Source organism: Podarcis bocagei, assembly GCF_964188305.1.
Source record: "Podarcis bocagei genome assembly, chromosome: 1".
NCBI classification, from domain to species: Eukaryota; Metazoa; Chordata; class Lepidosauria; order Squamata; family Lacertidae; genus Podarcis; species Podarcis bocagei.
In genome coordinates this window covers 20,741,626-20,762,661 of record NC_138125.1, presented here as the reverse complement: position 1 = coordinate 20,762,661, position 21,036 = coordinate 20,741,626, and the positions used below count along the sequence as shown (strand labels likewise).

The window sequence follows — 21,036 nt, the reverse complement described above, 5'->3', positions numbered from 1 at the left end:
GATGTTTTAAGTGCCTTAACCCAATTTCTTCATTGTGTGTAATTTATTAATGTGTTCCATCAACAGAATTCTAATTTTGGGGAAACTAAATAACCTAGTAAAGGAATGGATACGGGAAATCAGTGAAATTAAGGTATGAATTTCTTTATTCATGTAGATGTACATTAAGACTTGTATCTTTAGCTGCAGCAGAATGTTAAAGCCACTGCCTTTGGCATTTAGCAATTGACATCAGTGGGAGAAAGATTATTTTATTTGCGATCCTTTAACACAGTCTTGCATACATCGATACTTAGCTGTTAAGCAGCCAAATATGATGTTTAATTAGATTTGTAGAATATGCAGTTTAATGAGTGTCTGCTGCATCAAGCTTAAGCAACTGACTGTTTCTGTTGATAAAACTAGCAGGATGCTATAGTGTGACAGCAAATTCTCAAAGTGGCTTAGCAATGATAACTAGCTAACTTTCTGCCCTTACCTCTTATCAGTGTGCCACAACTGAAATAAGCTCCTATCAGTAAGCTTGAAGCCAGCGTCTAGGGTTTGAAGTGTACTAATATTTCACTGGTTCTGCATTGCTTATAAAAATTCAAATCCTGTGTTTGCTCCCTTTTAGAATCTTCCACAGTCTGTAATAGAAAACGTTGGAGGGAAAATTTTTACATTTGGATCATACAGATTAGGTGTACATACAAAAGGTAATGTGTCCCTGATATGTACCTAATATTTTATACATTTATAAAATATGTTTGCTTAGTGCCTAGTTGGTAGCCAATAGAAGTATAAAAATTCACTAAAGAGCCTATAAAACCTTTTACGATTCTGCTGCAAGTGACATCAATGACTGGCTTGGACAGGAGACTTGCCCTCACACAAACATGTGATTAGGAAAAGATTATCACTAAGGGCTGTACCATAGCAATCATAGCAACAACTGGTTTCTGTGACTAGCCATACTTCCAAAGCACAACGGTCTTGTAGGTAGTTCTGTCTACATCATTTAATGTGATTCCATTAAAATTAATTATTTTAATGTTATTACATTGAAATAAATTACGGTTTTTGCACCACCACAGTTCAGTAGAATGCTACTCCTGAAATGCAGTCCTAGGACAGCAAAAGGAGCTTATCTTAAGATGAGGGAATGTCCCTCCACAGTTGGACACATTTTGATAGCAACTCATTTGTGTTTGTGGGGGGCTACTATAAGTGCTGGTATAATATTAGATACGTTTTTTTCAAATGAACTTAGAATGAATTAAATTCTGATTAAATATTAAAAACCTCTGCAGACACACAGAAACTGCTAGGATCTGATGCTAAAATAAAAGTATGCCGGGACCTGACAGTTGATGGTGGCAGGGTAGGTGTTGGTATTAATGCAACAGAGCTCTCTGCCCTTCCACAGCACACCTGCTGCCTTTTCTTGGTGGTCATTGTATACTTTATGTAATCTTTAGTTGTCTGGTGCACTAATGAATTTATTTGCGTTCATGTTTAATGCAATATGGCCTAATTGCCACTCCATAATAAAAATATCCTCAACCAGTGTCTGCTGCAGGCAGGTAATAAATTAAGAGTGAGGAGATATGAGAGTTTTTAACTTGCATGCTGTGCTACCTCTGGTATAGATAAGCCTAGCATTGAAGCTCCATTTTACAGTGGTGCCTCGCAAGACGAAATTAATTCGTTCCGCAAGTCTCTTCGTCTTGCGAGTTTTTCGCCTTGCGATGCACGGTTTCCCATAGGAATGCATTGAAAATCAATTAATGCATTCCTAGGGAAACCGCCTTCAGACCAGGTCCGGGGACAGTCTGTCCCCGGACCTCTTCTGAAGGCCTGGGGGGGGGGGGCAAGGGCTTTTCTTCCCACCTCCAGCATTTTAAAAAACCCGGGACAGCGGAGGACTTCTCCGCTGTCCGGGCGATCTTAAAATGCTGGCGGGCGGCATTTTAAAATCGCCCCGGACAGCGGAGGACTTCTCCGCTGTCCGGGGCGATTTAAAAGCCCCTGGGAAGGCAGGCAGGGGGGACAAAGACTTTCGCCCCCCGCCCGCCTTCAGAAGGTGTTCCCGCCCCCCGCCCCGCTTCGGAACAGCGTTCCGGAGTGGGGTGGCTGGGGCAGGTGTTCCCGCCCCCCGCCCCCCTTCGGAACAGGGGGAGATTTTAAAATGCTGGGGGTCGGCAGCGAACGCTTCGCTCCCGACCCCCAGCATTTTAAGATCGCCCGGGGCAGGCGGGGGGAAGGCAGGCGGGGGGGGGAGCAAAGACTTTTGCTCTCCGCCGGCCTTCAGAAGAGGTCCTCTTCTGAAGGCCGGCTGTGGGCGAAAGTCTTTGCTCCCGACCGCCAGCATTTCTCTATGGGCTTTCGTCTTGCGATGCAAGCCCATAGGGAAATTCGTCTTGCGAAGCGCCTCCAAAACAGAAAACCCTTTCGTCTTGCGGGTTTTCCGTCTTGCGAGGCATTCGTCTTGCGGGGTACCACTGTAGTTTCATATAAAGTATTGAAAATTGTGAACTATATTTGCTTATATTAAAAAAACACTGCTGCTTTCCAAAAGTAGCTTCAGTGCAAAACAATAAGTCAACTAAGTTAAATTGAGCCTTGTTTTAACTTATATTTTCATTATCAATTATATCTTTGTAAGTTGAGAATCATACTTTTGGTGGTTGATTTCAAATGGTAGATTTCTTGAAGTGGAAGTTGCTGTACATACTGAGTGAAAGAATGTACAGTCGCACCTTGGTTGATGAACGGAATCCATTCTGGAAGTCTATTTGACTTCTGAAACCATTCAAAAACCAAGGTGCGGCTTCTAATTGGCTGCAGGAGCTTCCTGCACTCAATCGGAAGCTGCATCGGAAGTTGGGTTCCAAAGAATGTTTGCAAACCGGAACACTCACTCCCAGGTTTGCAGCATTCAGGAGCCAAAATGTTTGAGTCGCAAGGCGTTCCTCAACCAAGGTATGACTGTATTTCAATATGATATTACCCTTTTTAACCGCAGTATTTAAAAGAATCCTGTGCTGCAATAATTTCTGTTCAAAACAATACCATTGCACTGTTGCCTCTTTTATGGTTGGCTTTATGTGGTAACTAACTCTGTTTATTCACGCTTCTTTTAGGTGCTGATATTGATGCATTGTGTGTTGCACCAAGGCATGTTGACAGGAGTGATTTTTTCACCTCGTTTTATGAAAAACTGAAACTACAGGAAGAAGTAAAAGACCTACGGGTATGTGAATTACTCTATCTAAAGAAAGACATAAGTCCCCAAAGCGTTACGATAATTGTACATTAAGAACTGAGTTGATTATAGGCTGTTTTAAATAAGCATAATGTTTCAGTGATGTTGGAAGGTTATTGTAATATCTATTTCTATATTGGAATCCAATTTCTGATAGAATTGCTTGCTGTTGTAAATTCTGGTTGACGTAATAATAATAATAATAATAATAATAATTTTTTATTTATACCCCGCCCTCCCCAGCCAAGGCCGGGCTCAGAGCGGCTTACAAGCAATAATAAAAACAAGATGAGTGATTACAACTTAAAAACAAAAATAAAATACAACATTAAAATAATGGAACATTAAAATATTAAAATGGAGCCTCATTGCAGGAGAAGGAAAAGAAAAAAGAAAAAGGGGGCGGAGGGAATCAAATTGGCTCCAATCCAAAGGCCAGGCGGAACAACTCTGTCTTACAGGCCCTGCGGAAAGAGATCAGATCCTGCAGGGCCCTGGTCTCATGAGACAGAGCGTTCCACCAAGTTGGGGCCAGTGCTGAAAAGGCCCTGGCTCTGGTTGAAGCCAATCTAACTTCCTTAGGGCCTGGGACCACTAGGGTGTTGTTATTTATGGACCTTGAGGCTCTCTGTGGGGCATACCAGGCGAGGCGGTCCCGTAGGTACGAGGGTCCTAGGCCGTGAAGGGCTTTAAAGGTCAAAAGCAGCACCTTAAATCTGACCCTGTACTCCACCGGGAGCCAGTGCAGCTTGAAAAGCACTGGATGAATATGCTCCCATGGCAGAGACCCTGTGAGGAGCCTCGCTGCAGCATTCTGTACCCGCTGGAGTTTCTGGGACAGCTTCAAGGGCAGCCCCGCGTAGAGCGAGTTACAGTAGTCAAGCCTGGAGATGACTGTCGCATGGATCACTGTGGCCAGGTCGGGGCGGGAAAGGTAAGGGACCAACTGCTTGGTGCGGCGAAGGTGGAAAAATGTCGCCTTGGCTGTTGCTGTGACTTGCGCCTCCATGGAAAGGGAGGCGTCAAGGATTACACCCAAACTCTTAACGGAAGGCAATGGCACTAATTGGGCCCCCGCAAGAGAAGGGAGTTGGTCCCTCATCCCCATGCTATCCCGACCTAGCCATAGGACCTCTGTCTTCGAAGGATTTAGTTTCAATCGGCTCCCACGAAACCATCCAGCCACAGCTTCCAAGCATCTGGTCAGTGTGTAAGGGGCCGAGTTGGTGTGGCCATCCATCAGTAGATAGAGCTGAGTGTCATCAGCATATTGATGACAGCCCAGCCCAAAGCTCCGGATAATCTGGGCAAGAGGGCGCATAAAGATGTTAAAAAGCATTGGGGAGAGAATTGCGCCCTGCGGCACTCCACACACCAAGGAGTGGCGTGACGACATTTCCCTCCCTAGTGCCACCCTCTGTCCCCGACCAGAGATAAAAGAGCACAACCAGTTACGGGCTATGCCCTGTATCCCCACGTCTGCAAGGCGATGGTCCAGAAGATCATGATCGACCATGTCAAAGGCTGCTGACAAATCTAAAAGGATCAGCAGTCCTGACCCGCCTCGATCCAGTTGTCTACGAATATCATCTGTTAGGGCAACCAGAGCCGTCTCCGTCCCAAAACCAGGACGGAAACCGGACTGAAATGGATCTAATGCCGATGTTTCCTCCAGAAACCTACCAAGCTGTTCAGCAACCGCTCTCTCAATTACCTTACCCAGGTATGGAAGATTTGAAACTGGGCGGTAATTGGATAGGTCTAAGGGATCTAATGAAGTTTTCTTTAAGAGTGGACGCACCACTGCTTCCTTCAGTTCCCCTGGGAATGTCCCCGTGTCAAGGGACAAATTGATAATTTCAACCAGGGGGGTCCGCGCAACATCTGGACACTCCCTAATCAGCCAAGACGGGCACGGATCAAGGAGGCAGGTGGTGGGCCTACCAACTTGGAGGAATCTATCCACATCAGTAGGGAGTATCCGATCGAAATGGTCCAACACTGGACCTGAAGTCAGTCGAGGGGCCTCCAGTTCAGTCACTGTGTCTAAATTGGCAGGGAGGTCACGGCGGAGCAACAGGACTTTCTCCGCAAAAAAGCTCGTGAATGCCTCACAGCTGTGGGTCGAATTTGTGCTTAAATTTGGTTGTCCTCCTAAGGACGTTATTGACCTAATTATTCTAAAAAGTTGTGCCGGGCGAGAGCTAGCGGATGCAATGGAAGCTGCAAAGTAAGATTTCTTAGCAGCTTTCATAGCCATCTCATAGGCTTTCATAAGCGTCCTATAAGATGTTCTTGAGGCTCCGTCACGAGTCCGTCGCCATACTCGCTCTAGCCGTCTGAGATCCTGCTTCATTTTCCGGAGCTCCTCAGTAAACCAAGGGGCCCGGTTTCGACGGGGTCGCAGAGGGCGCTTAGGCGCGATCTCATCAATGGCTGCCAAGAGCCGGTTATTCCAGTCCTCAACAAGGTCATCTAATGAGTCGCCAGGAGGAGCAGGGTTCCGCAAGGCTTGTCGGAATCTATCAGGATCCATCAGTTTTCGCGGACGAGCCCAAATAGGTTCGCCACCCGAGCCGGGGAGGAGCGGGAAGTCAATCTTGGCTTTTAAAGCGTAGTGATCAGACCATGGCGTAGAATTAGAGTTGAATGGAATAAAAAAGCTATCCTAGCCAGGCCCTTAAATAGTTCCTGTTGAAGATCTGGTATGAGTACTAGTCATTGTAAAATATTTATTTTTCAGGCTGTTGAAGAAGCATTTGTTCCTGTTATCAAACTATGTTTTGATGGAATAGAGGTAAGAGTAATTAAGACAGCTTTTGCACCACCATCTGTTCACATAGTCCACCATCTAGTCACATAGTCCACACTGAGGCCATCTTCACATGGAAGTTATTTGTATGAACAGTTGCTTCCTTTTAAGGGACATATACCATGCAACGGTAACTTGCTTTTTAGTGACTGCTCAAAAAATGCTACTTTAGTCATGGAAATTGTGGCATCCATTTAAGATTCTATTTCAGATATTAATATTGTACAGCTTGAAGCAGTAGGGTGTATAAAAATTGACCCCACTTGGAATAAAGTATCCAGACCCATCCACATATACAGTCCCCAGCACACACACAGAAAGATGCTGCTGTCTGTAGTAGCTCATTCACAGTTCATTGCAGTCCCAAAATGTTTGCATGTGGTCTATTGCCAAGTGTGAAGTGAGACAATGTTACTGATTAAATGCATTCTTCCCGTTGCTGCACACTAAAATGCTTCCCCAATTTGTCAACAATATGTCTTACATGCTATGTAATACCTTTGTAAGAAAAAGACCATGCTGCAATTAGCTGCTGTCTTTTGTGTTGTTGTTGTTGCTGCTGCTGCTGCTGCCCCCCACCATTAGTCTCATGCATGCACAACAGGTCAAGGGAACTCCAGGGTTCAAGTGAGCACACACTCCCTGTTGTCACTATTACCATGATAGAGGGTGAAAGTCTTTCTCCACTTAGTCCATCACCACCAGTAGGGAGTAGTCCATCACCACCAGTAGGGAGCGTGCATTTCAAAATGCATGACTGTTGGTGGCAGAGCATGGTGAAGGAGCAAAAGACTTTCCTCTTTCCCCTTTTTTCTCTGAGTGATGACAGCAGCAGGATCTTAGGATTTGGGTGAGCTGCTAGAGGAGGTGAAGTTTGGGACAAGCAGTGAAGGAATGGGGATTGGGCAATGGTGGGAGTAAAGGGTAGGCACGGGTGGGGTTTGAAGGAGCTGGCAGCTTGGCAGGTGAAATGTAATTGGAAGGAGGGCAGCAGTCCTGAGTTCATTAATATGATCACTGGCTATACAAACTGAGAAACTAAGTAGCACTGTCTCTACAAAGTACATTTTGTGGACTTTTTTAAAAAAACAACAACAACAACAACAGTTCATAGACTTAATTATTAGCATAACAATGGAATGATAACATACTTCCCTTCTTTGTTCTTGCTTGTTTTAGATTGATATATTGTTTGCCCGATTAGCACTTCAGACTATTCCTGAAGACCTAGACCTTCGAGATGATAGTCTTCTTAAAAATTTAGACATTAGATGCATACGAAGTCTTAATGGTAAGTTATGTTATAATTTCATTTGGTATTCTTTTTTATAATTGAGAAGACAGCTTTTTTGAAACTTCATACAAATATCTTCTGTGGCAACAGAAGATACTGCATATTTCAGTATTGCATAATAGTTGTTCAGTATACATTGATTAAAAGTGTAATAATTGTTAAAGTGGCTGTCAAAACACTGTTTAGAGGTAGTTTTAAGGACATTATTGCACACTGCAAGAATCTGAATTCTGCTGACCTTCCTTTGCAAAGATAATTAGTCTGTTCAGTGTTAACCATAGACAGAATTAAGGCTGATTGATGTAAAAGTGTGTATGTTTTCCCATTCCTTAATATGGCTTGAGGCAAACATACATGTCAATCTATGCAATTTCAGCTCTTAATTTTGTTCAGTTACAAAGTATCTGAATTTGTTCTTAAATCAGACAGTTCATTTAATCTGTTTGGATTGTATCTAAGAGTTGTCACTCAGCTGTCACAGAAATTGAGAGGAAAGCAATCTTGGGGATCCCCTGCACCCCTCTCTTCTTATATCTGTGTCCCTCCCAGTTCCACTGATGGAAGCCTTACTGTCAGCTAAGCAAAACGGCTAGATATAACCCTGTGTATCCCAGTCCCACAAACAATTTGAGATAACAGAAAGTAGTGCAATATTTTGCAATGAGAGTCGAGCAAGGGCTTAACAAAGGCATAAATTCTCATTGCTGTGGAATGGTGGAGGTGCTCGATGTGACACAGAAATGCAGAATTGGCTGTAACTATGCTTTACTGTGACAATCGTATATGCTGAACTACCATCTTTCAGGTTATAGTATAGCACAATATTATATTGTGATCTTATGTTTTTGTTGTGCTTGTTGAAGAGAGAACCTTTATTGTGCATAGCTTTGTATTGGTTAGGCTAAAAAATAATTAGGCTAAAAAAGACCCCTCTTCTGAAAAAAGCAAAGTAATCCCAAAATTCTCCAGTTTTGTCTAATGTCTTTTCTTTAATATTCATGATGGGAAAATGGTTTCTGTTTTCTAGGTTGCAGAGTAACCGATGAAATTCTCCATCTAGTACCAAATATTGACAATTTCAGATTAACACTGAGAGCTATCAAACTATGGGCTAAACGTAAGTGGGATTTTACAAAATGGATTTTTAAAAAATGCTTATATCCAGTTGAATGAAAGTGACTAAAGTTGTCTTGTCTTTTATCTCTACAACAACAGGGCACAACATCTATTCCAATATACTAGGTTTCCTTGGTGGAGTTTCCTGGGCTATGCTAGTAGCAAGAACTTGCCAGCTTTATCCAAATGCAATAGCATCAACTCTTGTACATAAATTTTTCTTGGTATTTTCTAAATGGTATGTCTTTTTAGATTACACTAAAATAAAATTTATTATAGACCCTGAATTTTAGTGTTGTTTCTATGACATTCCTTCAGATGGTGTCAGGTTAACAAGTGTACTCAGGAATATTAATCACCCTTCCGAGAAATTGCAAGACACTTGTCAGGTTTTATTTTATAGCCCTCGGTGCAAAACATCTACTTACATTATGTGAGGCACTTAAACACATGAGCTCTTGTGGAGCTCTGGCCTTTTTGTGTGGCTCTATCCATTTTAGGGCTAATTGAGCAAAGGGTCACAGATGGCATTCATACCTAGTCTGAACAGGTTGGTGTGTTAAAATGGGGACTCTTTAAGGTGAACAGCATTTGCCAGTTCATGTTTGATGTGATTGTGCTACATGTTTAGGGGAATATCTGGGATAAGTCTTCTAAAGCACAAAAAATATTTTGCATAACTGGAATTATTTCCATATACAAGAATTAACAAATTTCTGCATGTGCTCTCATATAGAGATGAGATTTCAAATTAAAAGTGCAGAACACATGCTAGCTGCCCATCATCTGAAACCTTCTTGGAACCTTTGAAGATTTGATTTTTCTAATGTTAATTTGCTGAATTGGATTGATAGTAGCACCTTGGCTGATGTGCTGCTGCTGCATGGTTTCTCTAGGAAAAACTGATATGTTTGGGGGAGCTGTGCCTGTAAGAATACTAAATTTAAAATGTACATTGCACCGATGCACTATTGGTACACAAGGTTTCAATAAACAATCCAGTTGTTTAACCTGTTCCAAATACTTCTAAGGCCTAAGACAAATGGGTAGCATAGTGTGTGTGGAGTATAATCTAGAGTGGCACTTCAAACTTGCAATAAGGTTAGCTTCTTAAAAAGAATAACTTTTATGGACAGAATAGCTGACGCATTGAAGATACCGTTTTTTAAAAAAATTAATACTTCCTATCAGTCCTAGGATCAGTTTGCACATAACACCAGTGTCCAAGTGGCAGGGGGTCTCTTAAGCAAAGACACAATTTATAGGGAGACATTCTACATGCATTTGCCAAATTATGTGGAGTGTCTATACTATTGGTATCTTGCTGCTGTCTGTTGTTACCCATCCTGGACATGAGGAATGAGATGGATTCCAAATGTTAAAATAATGTTCCCCATAAATATTTCTAGCATAACAATAGCCCTAAAGAAGTGCGCTCTAAAGGTGTATCCATTTGAAGATGAATGGCTAAAAACCAAACCTTAAGCATTTATCAGTTAAGTGCTATGAAAGTTGTTTGGATTGAAGGGAATAAAACAAAATTCATTCCTTAAGAAAGCTGGTTAGGCAGTTTCCTTTGAAAGAAGCTTCATCTGATGCTGCGTCTGGTGTATAAAATGAAGGCTCACATTCAAACATGCTTGCTTGTTGTTATAAATAAGTGCTTTTCTTACTCAGTGCTACAATCTCTCTAAACAGGGAATGGCCAAATCCAGTGCTATTGAAACAGCCAGAAGAATGCAATCTTAATTTGCCTGTATGGGACCCAAGGGTTAGTGTATTATTTTTTCCCCCTATAAGATCAATCTGCTTAAAACAAATTGCTTAAGCCCTAAGGAATCTACCTTTGTTACAAATACAAATACTGGTTAGTTTTACAGCACTTCTATACTTTCTCTGTAAAATGTAGGCTGTCACTTAATTTTGTCCCAAGTTTTTACTTGAAGCCTTCTCCTCCCCCCCACCCCCCTTTTTGGCCTCGGGATTTCTCTTTTTTGCTGTAAAATTCCCCAAATGCACAGTCTTAAAAATGTGAATACAGTGGTAACTCCGGTTGCGGAAGGGATTCATTCCGGAGGTCCGGTCGGATCCCGAGGTGTCCGCAACCTGGGGACCGCTTCTGCACATGTGCGCGGGGCAAAACCTAGTAAAATACTTCCAGGTTTTCTGTGCACGCATCCTGAAGTTTATGTAACCAGAGGGTTACATAAACGGAGGTTCGACTGTATACTTAAATTGAGTATTGCATCCATTTATTCACTCTATGATTTCTGTGATGACCATAGAAAGTTGGGCCAGTACTGTACACTTATGCCAACTTATGTCTACTCTGTAGGCAGGTGTTTATACTAAACCAAGAATAGTAAGTAGCTTTTTTGCCATTAGTTTTCCCCATTTTTCCTTTAGAAAACTCAAGTTACTTTCACGGGACTCCCAGTAATCTTCTATCTGGCACTGATTAGGACCACATCTCCTTAATTTCAGCAGTACTATAGGATTACTTGCACCTGGGCTCCTGCAAGAATTACACGTCATGTATTATAAAATAGGGTATTTTTCTCCCTATTGAATGTGGCTATCACAATCGAGTTCTGGGCTTGCTGAAACCCAGTTGGATATCAGAATTGTGACTACACAGTGCGTGGAATCGGAGCCTGTTGGTTGACCAACACAAGCAAAAATTGGTGTATATGAAGACTGTACAGTTCATTTTCAATAAAAAGTTTACTTTAATAAAAGCCCACATCAGATGTTATGATTGTTTTTTGCCTTGTTATCCTTTGGCATATGAGCAGTATGTAATACAAGTACTTTGTACTCCGGTAGCTAAAGAAAACCATGTAAGGAAATGGTAGGGTTTCAACTTAAAATAATTACAACTTTAAAAGTATTGACATGCATCTGCACGTTTCCTTCCTTCATCAAACATACTGTTCTAAATAAAGGATATGTTAAACACATTTGATCCTGTTGGGTGCTTAGTTTTTTATGTTTTACGTTTTGAATTGGCCTCTTCATGACAATTAATATACAACAGGGAAAAAATGCACTACATATTTCAAAAGGGTTGCAGACCATAGTGTGCCTGGTAATAAAGTTCTTCATGTATCAGTCAGGTATCACTCCAGTTTCATAATTATAGACAGGCTAGCATTCAGTACAGGTGCAATTGGAAAACAGATAATTAAGTTTAATCTGCTCTTAAAAATATGTCACTTTTCCTGAGTTTGAAGTAGGCTGCCAGTATTAATTACCTCACTGACGTCACTAGTGGTATATAACATAGGGATTTTTTTTTCAATGGACAGATCCACATTTTTTAACTTAAATGTGATTGAAGAAAACTGATTGGCTGTTATTATATGTAGGTAAACCCCAGTGATAGGTACCATCTTATGCCTATAATTACACCAGCATACCCCCAGCAGAACTCTACCTACAATGTGTCCGTTTCTACACGTATGGTGATGGTTGAAGAATTTAAGCAAGGTAAGGAATTCTGAACATCTATTCCCGAAAGAATGAAAATAACCCTCCTTAGATTATGTGTGTTGATAGTTTGGATCCAGACATTGTGCTAATGCTTATCTAGTAGCTTTTTCTAATTGTAAAGGCTTTTAGAAATAGCATTTTCAAACTGATTGGAAAGCAGCAATTCTTAAGTGTGGATTCTTATCCAGCTTCAGCTTTTCTGTGTATTGCAGTAGCCCAGTACTCTCTTTGCTTACAGCAGCTGGGAATAAATATATGGTAGTTTGGATATACTGAGGGAAAAATGGGTTCTTGGAAACTTGTTCCACTGGTAAAATGCTGGTCAGAAAGGATGCTTAAGACAGTTTTAGTACCTCGAAAGATGGTATTGTATCATAATTATTTTAGCCACAATTGAACATGATATTCACAACTTCTTGTTTAAACACTACTTGTACATAGCCCCTATAAATGAGGTGTTTGGTTTTTTTTAAAGTATTTTTTTCTGCCCTGGGCTCCTTTGGATGGAAGGGTTGGTAATGATTTGAATAAATAAGTAAATAGTTCAGTGATACTATTCATTATGTCCCGGGTTCAATTCCTACCACTTCCTATTTAAAATATTTTTTCCCCCATTTGGACAGATCAAGGCAGAGAAAGAAGCTTCGGTCTGAAACTTTAGATAAACTGTAGTTGGTTATTTCTTAGTACAGAGTTGTACACCACCATGTAACTTAAATTATGAACAAACTTTCAAAATTATCTCCTTATGGGGCAGGCTGATAGCTCAGGGATTCAGCACTTTCTTTGCATGTAAAAGGTTCCAGGTTCAGGATCTATCATTTCCAGGCAGGGCTGGAAAGCTTTGAGGGCCACTAGGCAGTCAGAGGTGACATTGCTGACCTAGGTAGGCTAAGAGTCTGACTCATTTGGCTTTCATTTGGGTAGCTGTATTTTCATTTATATGCTCTTAACTCCTTGTGTTCAGTAAACTGTTGTTCCGATGAAGATAATAATATATGAAAAGGCTGAAATGTGTTTTTATAATTCAGGTCTTGCTATCACAGATGAAATTTTGCTGAGTAAGGCAGAGTGGTCCAAACTTTTTGAAGCTCCAAACTTCTTTCAAAAATACAAGTATGTATTTTATGGCATGAAAGATGTTTTATGAGTATCTATTTTAACACTTTCACACTAATTTAAACTGGCTAACTTGACTAGCAATAGTTATAGTGGACAGATGTGATGTCCCTGTTTTGCACGACATTGATCAAATTTTACCTAAATATGATGGGACATGTATGCGTTTCATTTGAATGTAAGATATTTGTGGTTTCTAATCATTTACTAGTAAAACACATTTTAAAAGTTACCCACTAAATGCAAGCAATGCAAGCACTCTCTTCTGGAGGATTTCTTGAGACTTGCCAGGTATTTTAAGGGTTCCTAATAAGAAGAAAGCTTCTTGACTGTTTCTTGTATTTGGGTGAAAGTTGTAACATAGTTTATTTTATTTATTTTTAAACTTACCTTATTTCCCCTTGGTTAAAACTGGTCAGATGCCCACTCCAAGCTGAAACTTAAACATTTTCTGTATTGGGTGGTTATGTATTAATCTAAACAAAATGACAATGCGGCTTTTCACCCATTAAAATAAGACTGATCATCATGATAATGCGTCTGTGTTTTGATTCCTCTAACTCTTTGCATTACAAATGCTAGAATCTTAAACAAATTTTGGAAGGCTAATCCACTTTGTGTCAAAATGGAAAATGAGCGTGCACACCTGGTATTCCAAGGAATATTGAAGATGTTTCTCTTAACACCTCATTTTGACAAAGTGGAAGGAATGCTAGGACTAATTTATCATGAAGTAAACCTTTCTTGTGGGACGCGGGTGGCGCTGTGGGTGAAACCTCAGCGCCTAGGACTTGCCGATCGCATGGTCGGTGGTTCGAATCCCCACAGCGGGGTGCACTCCCGTCATTCGGTCCCAGCGCCTGCCAACCTAGCAGTTCGAAAGCACCTCCTGGTGCAAGTAGATAAATAGGGACCGCTTACCAGCGGGAAGGTAAACGGCGTTCCGTGTGCTGCGCTGGCTCGCCAGATGCAGCTTGTCACGCTGGCCACGTGACCCGGAAGTGTGCGGACAGTGCTGGCTCCCGGCCTATAGAGTGAGATGAGCGCACAACCCTAGAGTCTGGCAAGACTGGCCCGTACGGGCAGGGGTACCTTTAACTTTTAAACCTTTCTTATCCATCAGTTAGAAATGATATCAGTGTCTCAATTGTCATAGGTTTCTTAATTCAGGTGCTGCATAGATTAAAAAAACAAAAAAATAATTGCAGTAGGTTTTCTGACAATCAAGGAAGAAAAACGGATTTGGTATACATTTAGTGTTATCCAGCTTTTGAAATTGAAAGGTTGGATAACTAGGTCATGAATACTTTGCCCGAAACATATTCAGTCTTCTCCCTGTCTGGTTCCTATATGTGTTGTCACTTATATAGCAATATAAGCAGAAATTTCATTATGATACAGGTATATGTGAAAGAAGTTATGTTAAAATCCATGGTATTAATTTGAGAAGATGTTTTAGGATCCTCCTGCCAGTGCTAAATCACCTTTTTGTCTTCCAGCCGATGCATGAAAGATTAGCATACACACATTATTTAATATTAATTTCCTTTGGTTAAAACAACAACAACCAATATTGTGAGAAAATGAAATAAAGTAGCCTCTAAGTATGTTTGGGGGTTAAAAACAGAGATCTAGTTGCCAGACTAGTATGATCAGTGGCTGTAAAAAGAAGGCTAATGAGTCAAATGCAAAATGTTGTTGACTAGGCGTTCAATCAGGAAAGGGAAGCCTGTGACATTCCAGAGATTGCTAGACTATAGCTCCCATCAACCCTGATCATTAGTATTGGAGGCTGGAACTAATGGGAATTGCTGTCTTAAGAACATCTGGAGGAGCAGTGGTTTCCCATCTATCCATTAAATTAAGGCAGCAAATAGGCCAGAAAATAATATCCAGCAAGGAAAATATTTGTAATGATATATGATAAATCCATGTCCCTGACGCTTGACACTATTCAAAAGGTCAGAATCCAGAGAGTTCCTTTATCAATTCCCAAGAGCTTGTGTATACCAGTGGCACTCTGCACAACAGCTCCCCTTGCAGTAAAGGATGAACATGAACTAGTCTGCTTTTCCTCAATTGATTCACCAAAAAATTCAGAATAGGAATTTCTAGATGTCGCCATATGATCACTTTAGAAAGGTCTGTTTAAAACAAACAAACAAAAAAACCTTTGGGTTCATAATTACTCTAGTAATTATTCTGTAGACTTAAGACATTTATATACTGCTTAATTATTCACATATCTAAGCTGTGTACATAAAACCAATCCACAGAAAATGGGTCAATAAAGCAGTACAAATTAATCATAGAACCAAGTACAATCTTAAAATGCCTGCTGGAACAAGAAAGTCTTAAGTCATGCGCTCTCAAGCTCAGCAAGGAGGGTAGCCTGTCTAATCTCAGTTCAGAGGGAGTTCCACAGTCTTGGATAATGGTTTGATGAATCCTGGGTTGTAGAGTTGGAAGGAGACCCTGAGGGTCATCAAGTCCAACCCCCTGCAGGAATCTCAACAAGATCATACATGGCAGGTGACCATCCAACCTCTGCTTTAAAACGTCCAAGGAAGGAGAGTCAGTCCACCACCTCTCGTGGGAGTCTAGTTATAAAAATTTGAAGCCCCAGCCCTGACTACAGTGTTGGACTCCAGCTGAAAAACCTACATGCCAACTACAGTGGTGCCTCGCAAGACGAAAATAATCTGTTCTGTGATTCTCTTCGTCTAGCGGTTTTTTCGTCTTGCGAAGCAAGCCCATTGATGGATTAGTGGATTAGCGCTATTAGCGGCTTTTAGTGGCTTATCTGCTGATCGGATCAGCTGATAAGCGGCTTAGATGCTTAGAAAAAGGGGGGAAAGAAAAAAAACCAGCAGGAACTCACAAGACATTGTCGTCTTGCAAAGCAAGCCCATAGGAAATTCGTTTTGCAAAGCACTCCAAAACGGAAAACTCTTTTGTCTAGCGAGTTTTCCATCTTGCGAGGCATTCGTCTTGCGGGGCACCACTGTAATAAGAAATCCAACTGTATTGCTTGTCAGAGTTGTCTGCATTTCTACAAATTATGCTGACTGCAATCTAATCTTCAATAAACTCTTGTGCACACTAGATCCATAATTTATCTAGATCAGATTTTTTTGATCAGGGTGTTTGGTAGCTACACATGGAGCTAAGTAAACCATGTTTGTTCTCCAAATGCCAATTTCTCATCTGTGTGCTTACAGAAACCAGCTAAAGCTTAACTCCAAATGTTTATGGTTACAATAGAAACAGTTTGATTGGCCTATTTAGGAGACTGGTATTTAAAGTTGCAGTCAACAAAAAACACACTCTTAAGAATCACCATAATTTTAATTCCAGATGTGTATCTGAAGAAGTGTGCATGCACACGAAAGCTTATACCAAGAACTAACTTAGTTGGTCTTTAAGGTGCTACAGGAAGGAATTTTTTTATTTTGACTATGGCAGACCAACACGGCTACCCATCTGTAACTTTAATTCCACCAGTATTCATATTGTAAAATGGTTTTCAGAAAGTGTCCTTTGCCCTTCAGATAGCATTGCAAATTATTTCATACTGTGACATAACTTTAAAAAAACCTGCTTCTAGCATTAAAAAAATTATATTTATTATATTCTGTTGGTATATTATGAGTTATATATTATTCCTGTGAAAAACAACAACAATTAGACTGCTACTGTGGGAGGAAGAGCCACTTAATGATGACATCCACTCAGAAAAGAACCTGTACATACTGGCACCAAGATGCTCAAGCCTCCATTATATTTAATTTGTGTGTATGAAAAGATTCCAGACCTTCGCAATTTTCCCCTATTTTTATTTTAATACTAACCTTAAGAGCTGTAAACTGGGACTTGCTTAAATTGCTACTTATAACAATCAGTTGTTAACGTGCATGTTTTTGCGCCAGTTTCTAAGAATGGTTCTGATAAGATTCTGCTTTCTTACAAAGAACCTTTCTGAAAAGCACAAGTTTTATTCTTTTTAACATGTCCAACAGGCCCACATTTGCAAATCAATATTCCCAGTCCTGGGGTGTGTTCAGGATTGGCATGGAGCAGAACTCTACAAAAATGGGTGCTCCTGCAGGAGGAAGAGAGACAGTATTCTCAGGGATCAAGTAAATCATGTTTGCTCAATAGAGGCCAGTTCCCCCTTCATTCCTATAGCCCTCTGTCCACAAAAATCTGCTCCCAAGTGTTGCAGCACCCTCTGTAACAGCTGAGGGCCTCATGGAAAAAGGCAAAAACTGCCACCCTCTGCCCATGGGAGTGTCCAGTTTGTGGAGCAGGAGCCTCTGCTGGATCCAACTCACAAAAGTGGATGAACAGCAGATCTAGATCCAACTGCCTGTTGGCTTTGTAATGCTGCTGTGGGGGCAGTATATGCTGGAGCAGTTGGTGATGTTGAATTCTTCCACCTGATTCTCCCCTGAAAATCTCCCTTGATCTGGCAGTTTTGCAAGGGAGGAAGGGTGGTATATAAATTGGATAGAAAAATAAATACTGAGCTGCGGCTCTTCCGTCTATATTAAAGTCTAATCGGCACATGCAAAGAGTTTGCTAAATTCTGCTTTCTGCATTGCACTACTGCATCCTGCCACAGGTGTTCTCATAGACCACGTAGAAATCACGTGCCCACAAATGCAGTATTTTATTTCAATAGTAAAGGGATAGCGTTGATGGCACACAACTGAACGATACTGCCGATTCGTACACAGCAAAACACATTTGGTATTTCGGATTGGAATCTGTATTTAGGATTGAGGTGTCACTTGAGCCTTGCAAAGGCTCTGCTCATTCATGTAGTATTCCAGGACTATTTTGATTCTTTACCAGTCTTATCACAGTTCTTGGTATGGATCATGGGGGTGTCTAATATTTAGAAGAGCATTTCTTAACAGTGCACTGTAAAAATAACACCTGCCTGCTTCTTTTGATTAAAAATACATTTATGTTACCCTTCCCAATAAAGTCCCCCCACCCCATTATGATTTATCCCTGTTTGCTCTCAGTTACAGTTACGTGGCTGGTGAGTGTATTTCTGCTGATTCTACTAATGTTATTAGTTAATACATTTTTGACAAATACAACTCTTTCAGATAAATGTTAACAACTTAATAACTTCTAAAGGTCACCTGAATTTTAATTGTAGCTTAGACATAATGAATATTCACTTCCCATTGACTGAAGCTATCTATGAAGGCATTGTTAATCTTACAATGAGATTTCATTTATTGGAAATTCATGAGGTGTTGAAAATATACCAGTTATAATCTGAACTTTCAAAATCAAGATCGTATAGTATGTTTGTTTTTTTATCTTCACAGGCATTATATTGTACTTCTAGCAAGTGCACCAACAGAAAAACAGCGACTAGAGTGGTGAGTATATGACCACTCCCTATGCCTCCTTCCCCCTTTTAAAGTTAACATTTCATTTGAATCATTGTTATTGTTTTTATTTTGATCTTATGTTTTGTGTTTTTATATTGTGATTTTATCCTATGAACTGCCCTGAGACCTGTGGTTCTTAGGGCGGTATATAAATTTAAATAATAATAATAATTAGTCAAAATAAAAAAAAATCCTTCCAGTAGCACCTTAAAGACCAACTAAGTTAGTTCTTGGTATGAGCTTTCGTGTGCATGCACACTTCTTCAGATACACTGAAACAGAAGTTGCCAGATCCTTCTATATAGTGAGAAGGTGGGGAGGGGTATTACTCAGAAGGGTGGTGGGAATGGGAGATTGCCACCACCCTTCTGAGTAATACCCCTCCCCACCTTCTCACTATATAGAAGGATCTGGCAACTTCTGTTTCAGTGTATCTGAAGAAGTGTGCATGCACACAAAAGCTCATACCAAGAACTAACTTAGTTGGTCTTTAAGGTGCTACTGGAAGGAATTTTTTTATTTTGACTATGGCAGACCAACACGGCTACCTATCTGTAACTGGAATAATAATTAGTGCATATTCTAAGGATGTGAAGATGTTTCAGGCTGCACAAGTCATTCTGAAGGAGCAGTTGGATGCAGGACCACCTGTCTTAACACAGATGCTAATTAGAGCTATCAGGAACTCCTGCCTTAAAATACAATGGAAGGGGAAGGGCATGCTAGGCTGAGCTTGATGAAGCACTTTTCCTGAGTTACTCATAGTTCAGGCTAGCAAATTAACTCTTTGATACCTATGTATAGTATTGCATAGCTGTCAACTTTTCCCTTTTCTTGCGAGGGATCCTATTCGGAATAAGGGAATTTCCCTTAAAAAAAGGGGCAACGTTGACAGCTATGGTATTGTAGCATTAGGATTATGGGGAAGAGTCTATGTTGCAGCATTTCCCCTCTTCTCTTTCTTGTATAAACAGTTCATTCAGTTTTTATGAGCCCTTTTGGGGCTATTCTGAGAGTTCTCAGTTTTCATGCCAAAATGTTTAATATTAATGGGATGGCCGGCAGTGGGGCGGGGATCAAAATCCAGAAACAAATTGTAGATGTAAAGTTTTATTTAGGAGTATAAAAGCAAAAAAGGACAAAAGTTAACAGAAGGACTTTTGATCCTTTTAACAGAATGAGAAAGAAGCATTTTTTGCCCATTCCTCCTACATCCTTTTTGCCACCTCCCACACTGTTTGAAGGGCTTTCCCAACCTCCTTCAGTTGTGAACGGAACTGTGTTCATGGCATCTCTGGATACTTACCCAGAGTACACATAGTAAAAATTATTTCATTACAAGTGTACTTACCTTCCAGTTTTTGTGTTTTTCCAGTACTAGTTGAATTGGAGCTTCCTTTTCTCAACTAAAAAAAAGAGTATCTTTACTTGCAGTATTCAGTATTAACAAGTTTATTTGTATTCAGGGTTGGCTTGGTAGAGTCAAAAATCCGTATTTTGGTTGGAAGCTTGGAGAAGAATGAATTCATCACACTGGCTCATGTAAATCCTCAGTCATTCCCGGCACCCAAGGAAAATCCTGACAAGTAAGGCTCTTAATAAGACTGTTGGCAGAAACTTCTTACTGAAAGTGAAAGGGTGGGAATCAGGCTTACTGTTAGTATTGTCAAATGCTTTACCAAGATTTACACTTCTTTTAATATAAAAACATCATTCAGAAGAGGAACTCTCTTGTTCTTTGTCAATACATACAGGAAATGGAAACCATTAGAAAGATTGATGCTGTGCGTGTTAAACAATATATAGTTTAAACTACCTCTACTGTGTTACAAGTGCTGGTTTAAATCCAGAAGTGTACTAGCAGAAAAAATATATAACATTTGTGCTGAACTGTTGCACAAGAGCTAGCTTGAAGACACTAGCCACATTTGCACATAATGGGAAACTAAACTTTCTAGGCCTTGTTTGCAAAATAGCACCTCTGGTTCTACCTTCCTGTTATAGATCAGGCACCAGACAGTCCCAGCTGAAAACATTTATTGTTGTCAAAACAGTCAAATGCTGTTGTGTATCTATTTTTGGAGAGGCATTGCTTGTTGCAAATTACTTAAGACCAAAATCAGTGGTGCAGTTTATGCATTTGAAAGGTAAAAATAATAAATGTGGTGGGGGGGGGGTTTGCATCACATTGAAGAAAATCACACTAATGAGCTGGAATTCTAATGTGGATCTAAAACTCAGATTGGCAAACTTGGCCTTCTATTGAACGTTACATTTAGCATATTTTCTTTTGTAAATCAGAAGTAGATCTATTATGACTTAAAGTGAAATATTCCTAAGACCATGACGTTTCTCAAGTTATTCAGGTTTTTTGTGACTGTATTATGGCATCCAATATGATTTTTTCTGTGGCTGGCCACTGAAGAGTAGCAGTAATTAATTAATACTAGTTGGAAATGGTTGGTTACTGAAAGGTGTATTTTTAGAATTTTCTGCTGTTTTCATTTGTGATGGTAGTTTTTACTTTATTTTTATTTTTTTC

General features: G+C 40.4%; 1 protein-coding gene across 4 annotated transcripts in view; it reads left to right on the top strand.

Moving 5' to 3' along the window:
* PAPOLA (poly(A) polymerase alpha) overlaps nt 1-21,036 on the top strand; it is a 53,042-nt gene that overhangs the window by 19,428 nt on the left and 12,578 nt on the right. For 3 of the 4 annotated variants that reach the window (XR_014007733.1, XM_081192295.1, XM_081192294.1), the window contains exons 3-14: nt 67-133; nt 617-698; nt 3,126-3,235; nt 5,991-6,044; nt 7,239-7,350; nt 8,381-8,470; nt 8,569-8,707; nt 10,168-10,240; nt 11,838-11,958; nt 12,993-13,077; nt 18,429-18,482; nt 19,961-20,080. Coding sequence is in view for 3 of the 4 variants with exons in the window: in XM_081192295.1 (XP_081048421.1) it covers nt 67-133; nt 617-698; nt 3,126-3,235; nt 5,991-6,044; nt 7,239-7,350; nt 8,381-8,470; nt 8,569-8,707; nt 10,168-10,240; nt 11,838-11,958; nt 12,993-13,077; nt 18,429-18,482; nt 19,961-20,080 (1,107 nt within the window). In the remaining variant the exon portion in view is untranslated. Of the gene's footprint in view, nt 1-66; nt 134-616; nt 699-3,125; nt 3,236-5,990; nt 6,045-7,238; nt 7,351-8,380; nt 8,471-8,568; nt 8,708-10,167; nt 10,241-10,875; nt 11,213-11,837; nt 11,959-12,992; nt 13,078-18,428; nt 18,483-19,960; nt 20,081-21,036 lie in introns of those variants that run through there. The other variant, XM_081192296.1, reaches the window with a different exon arrangement.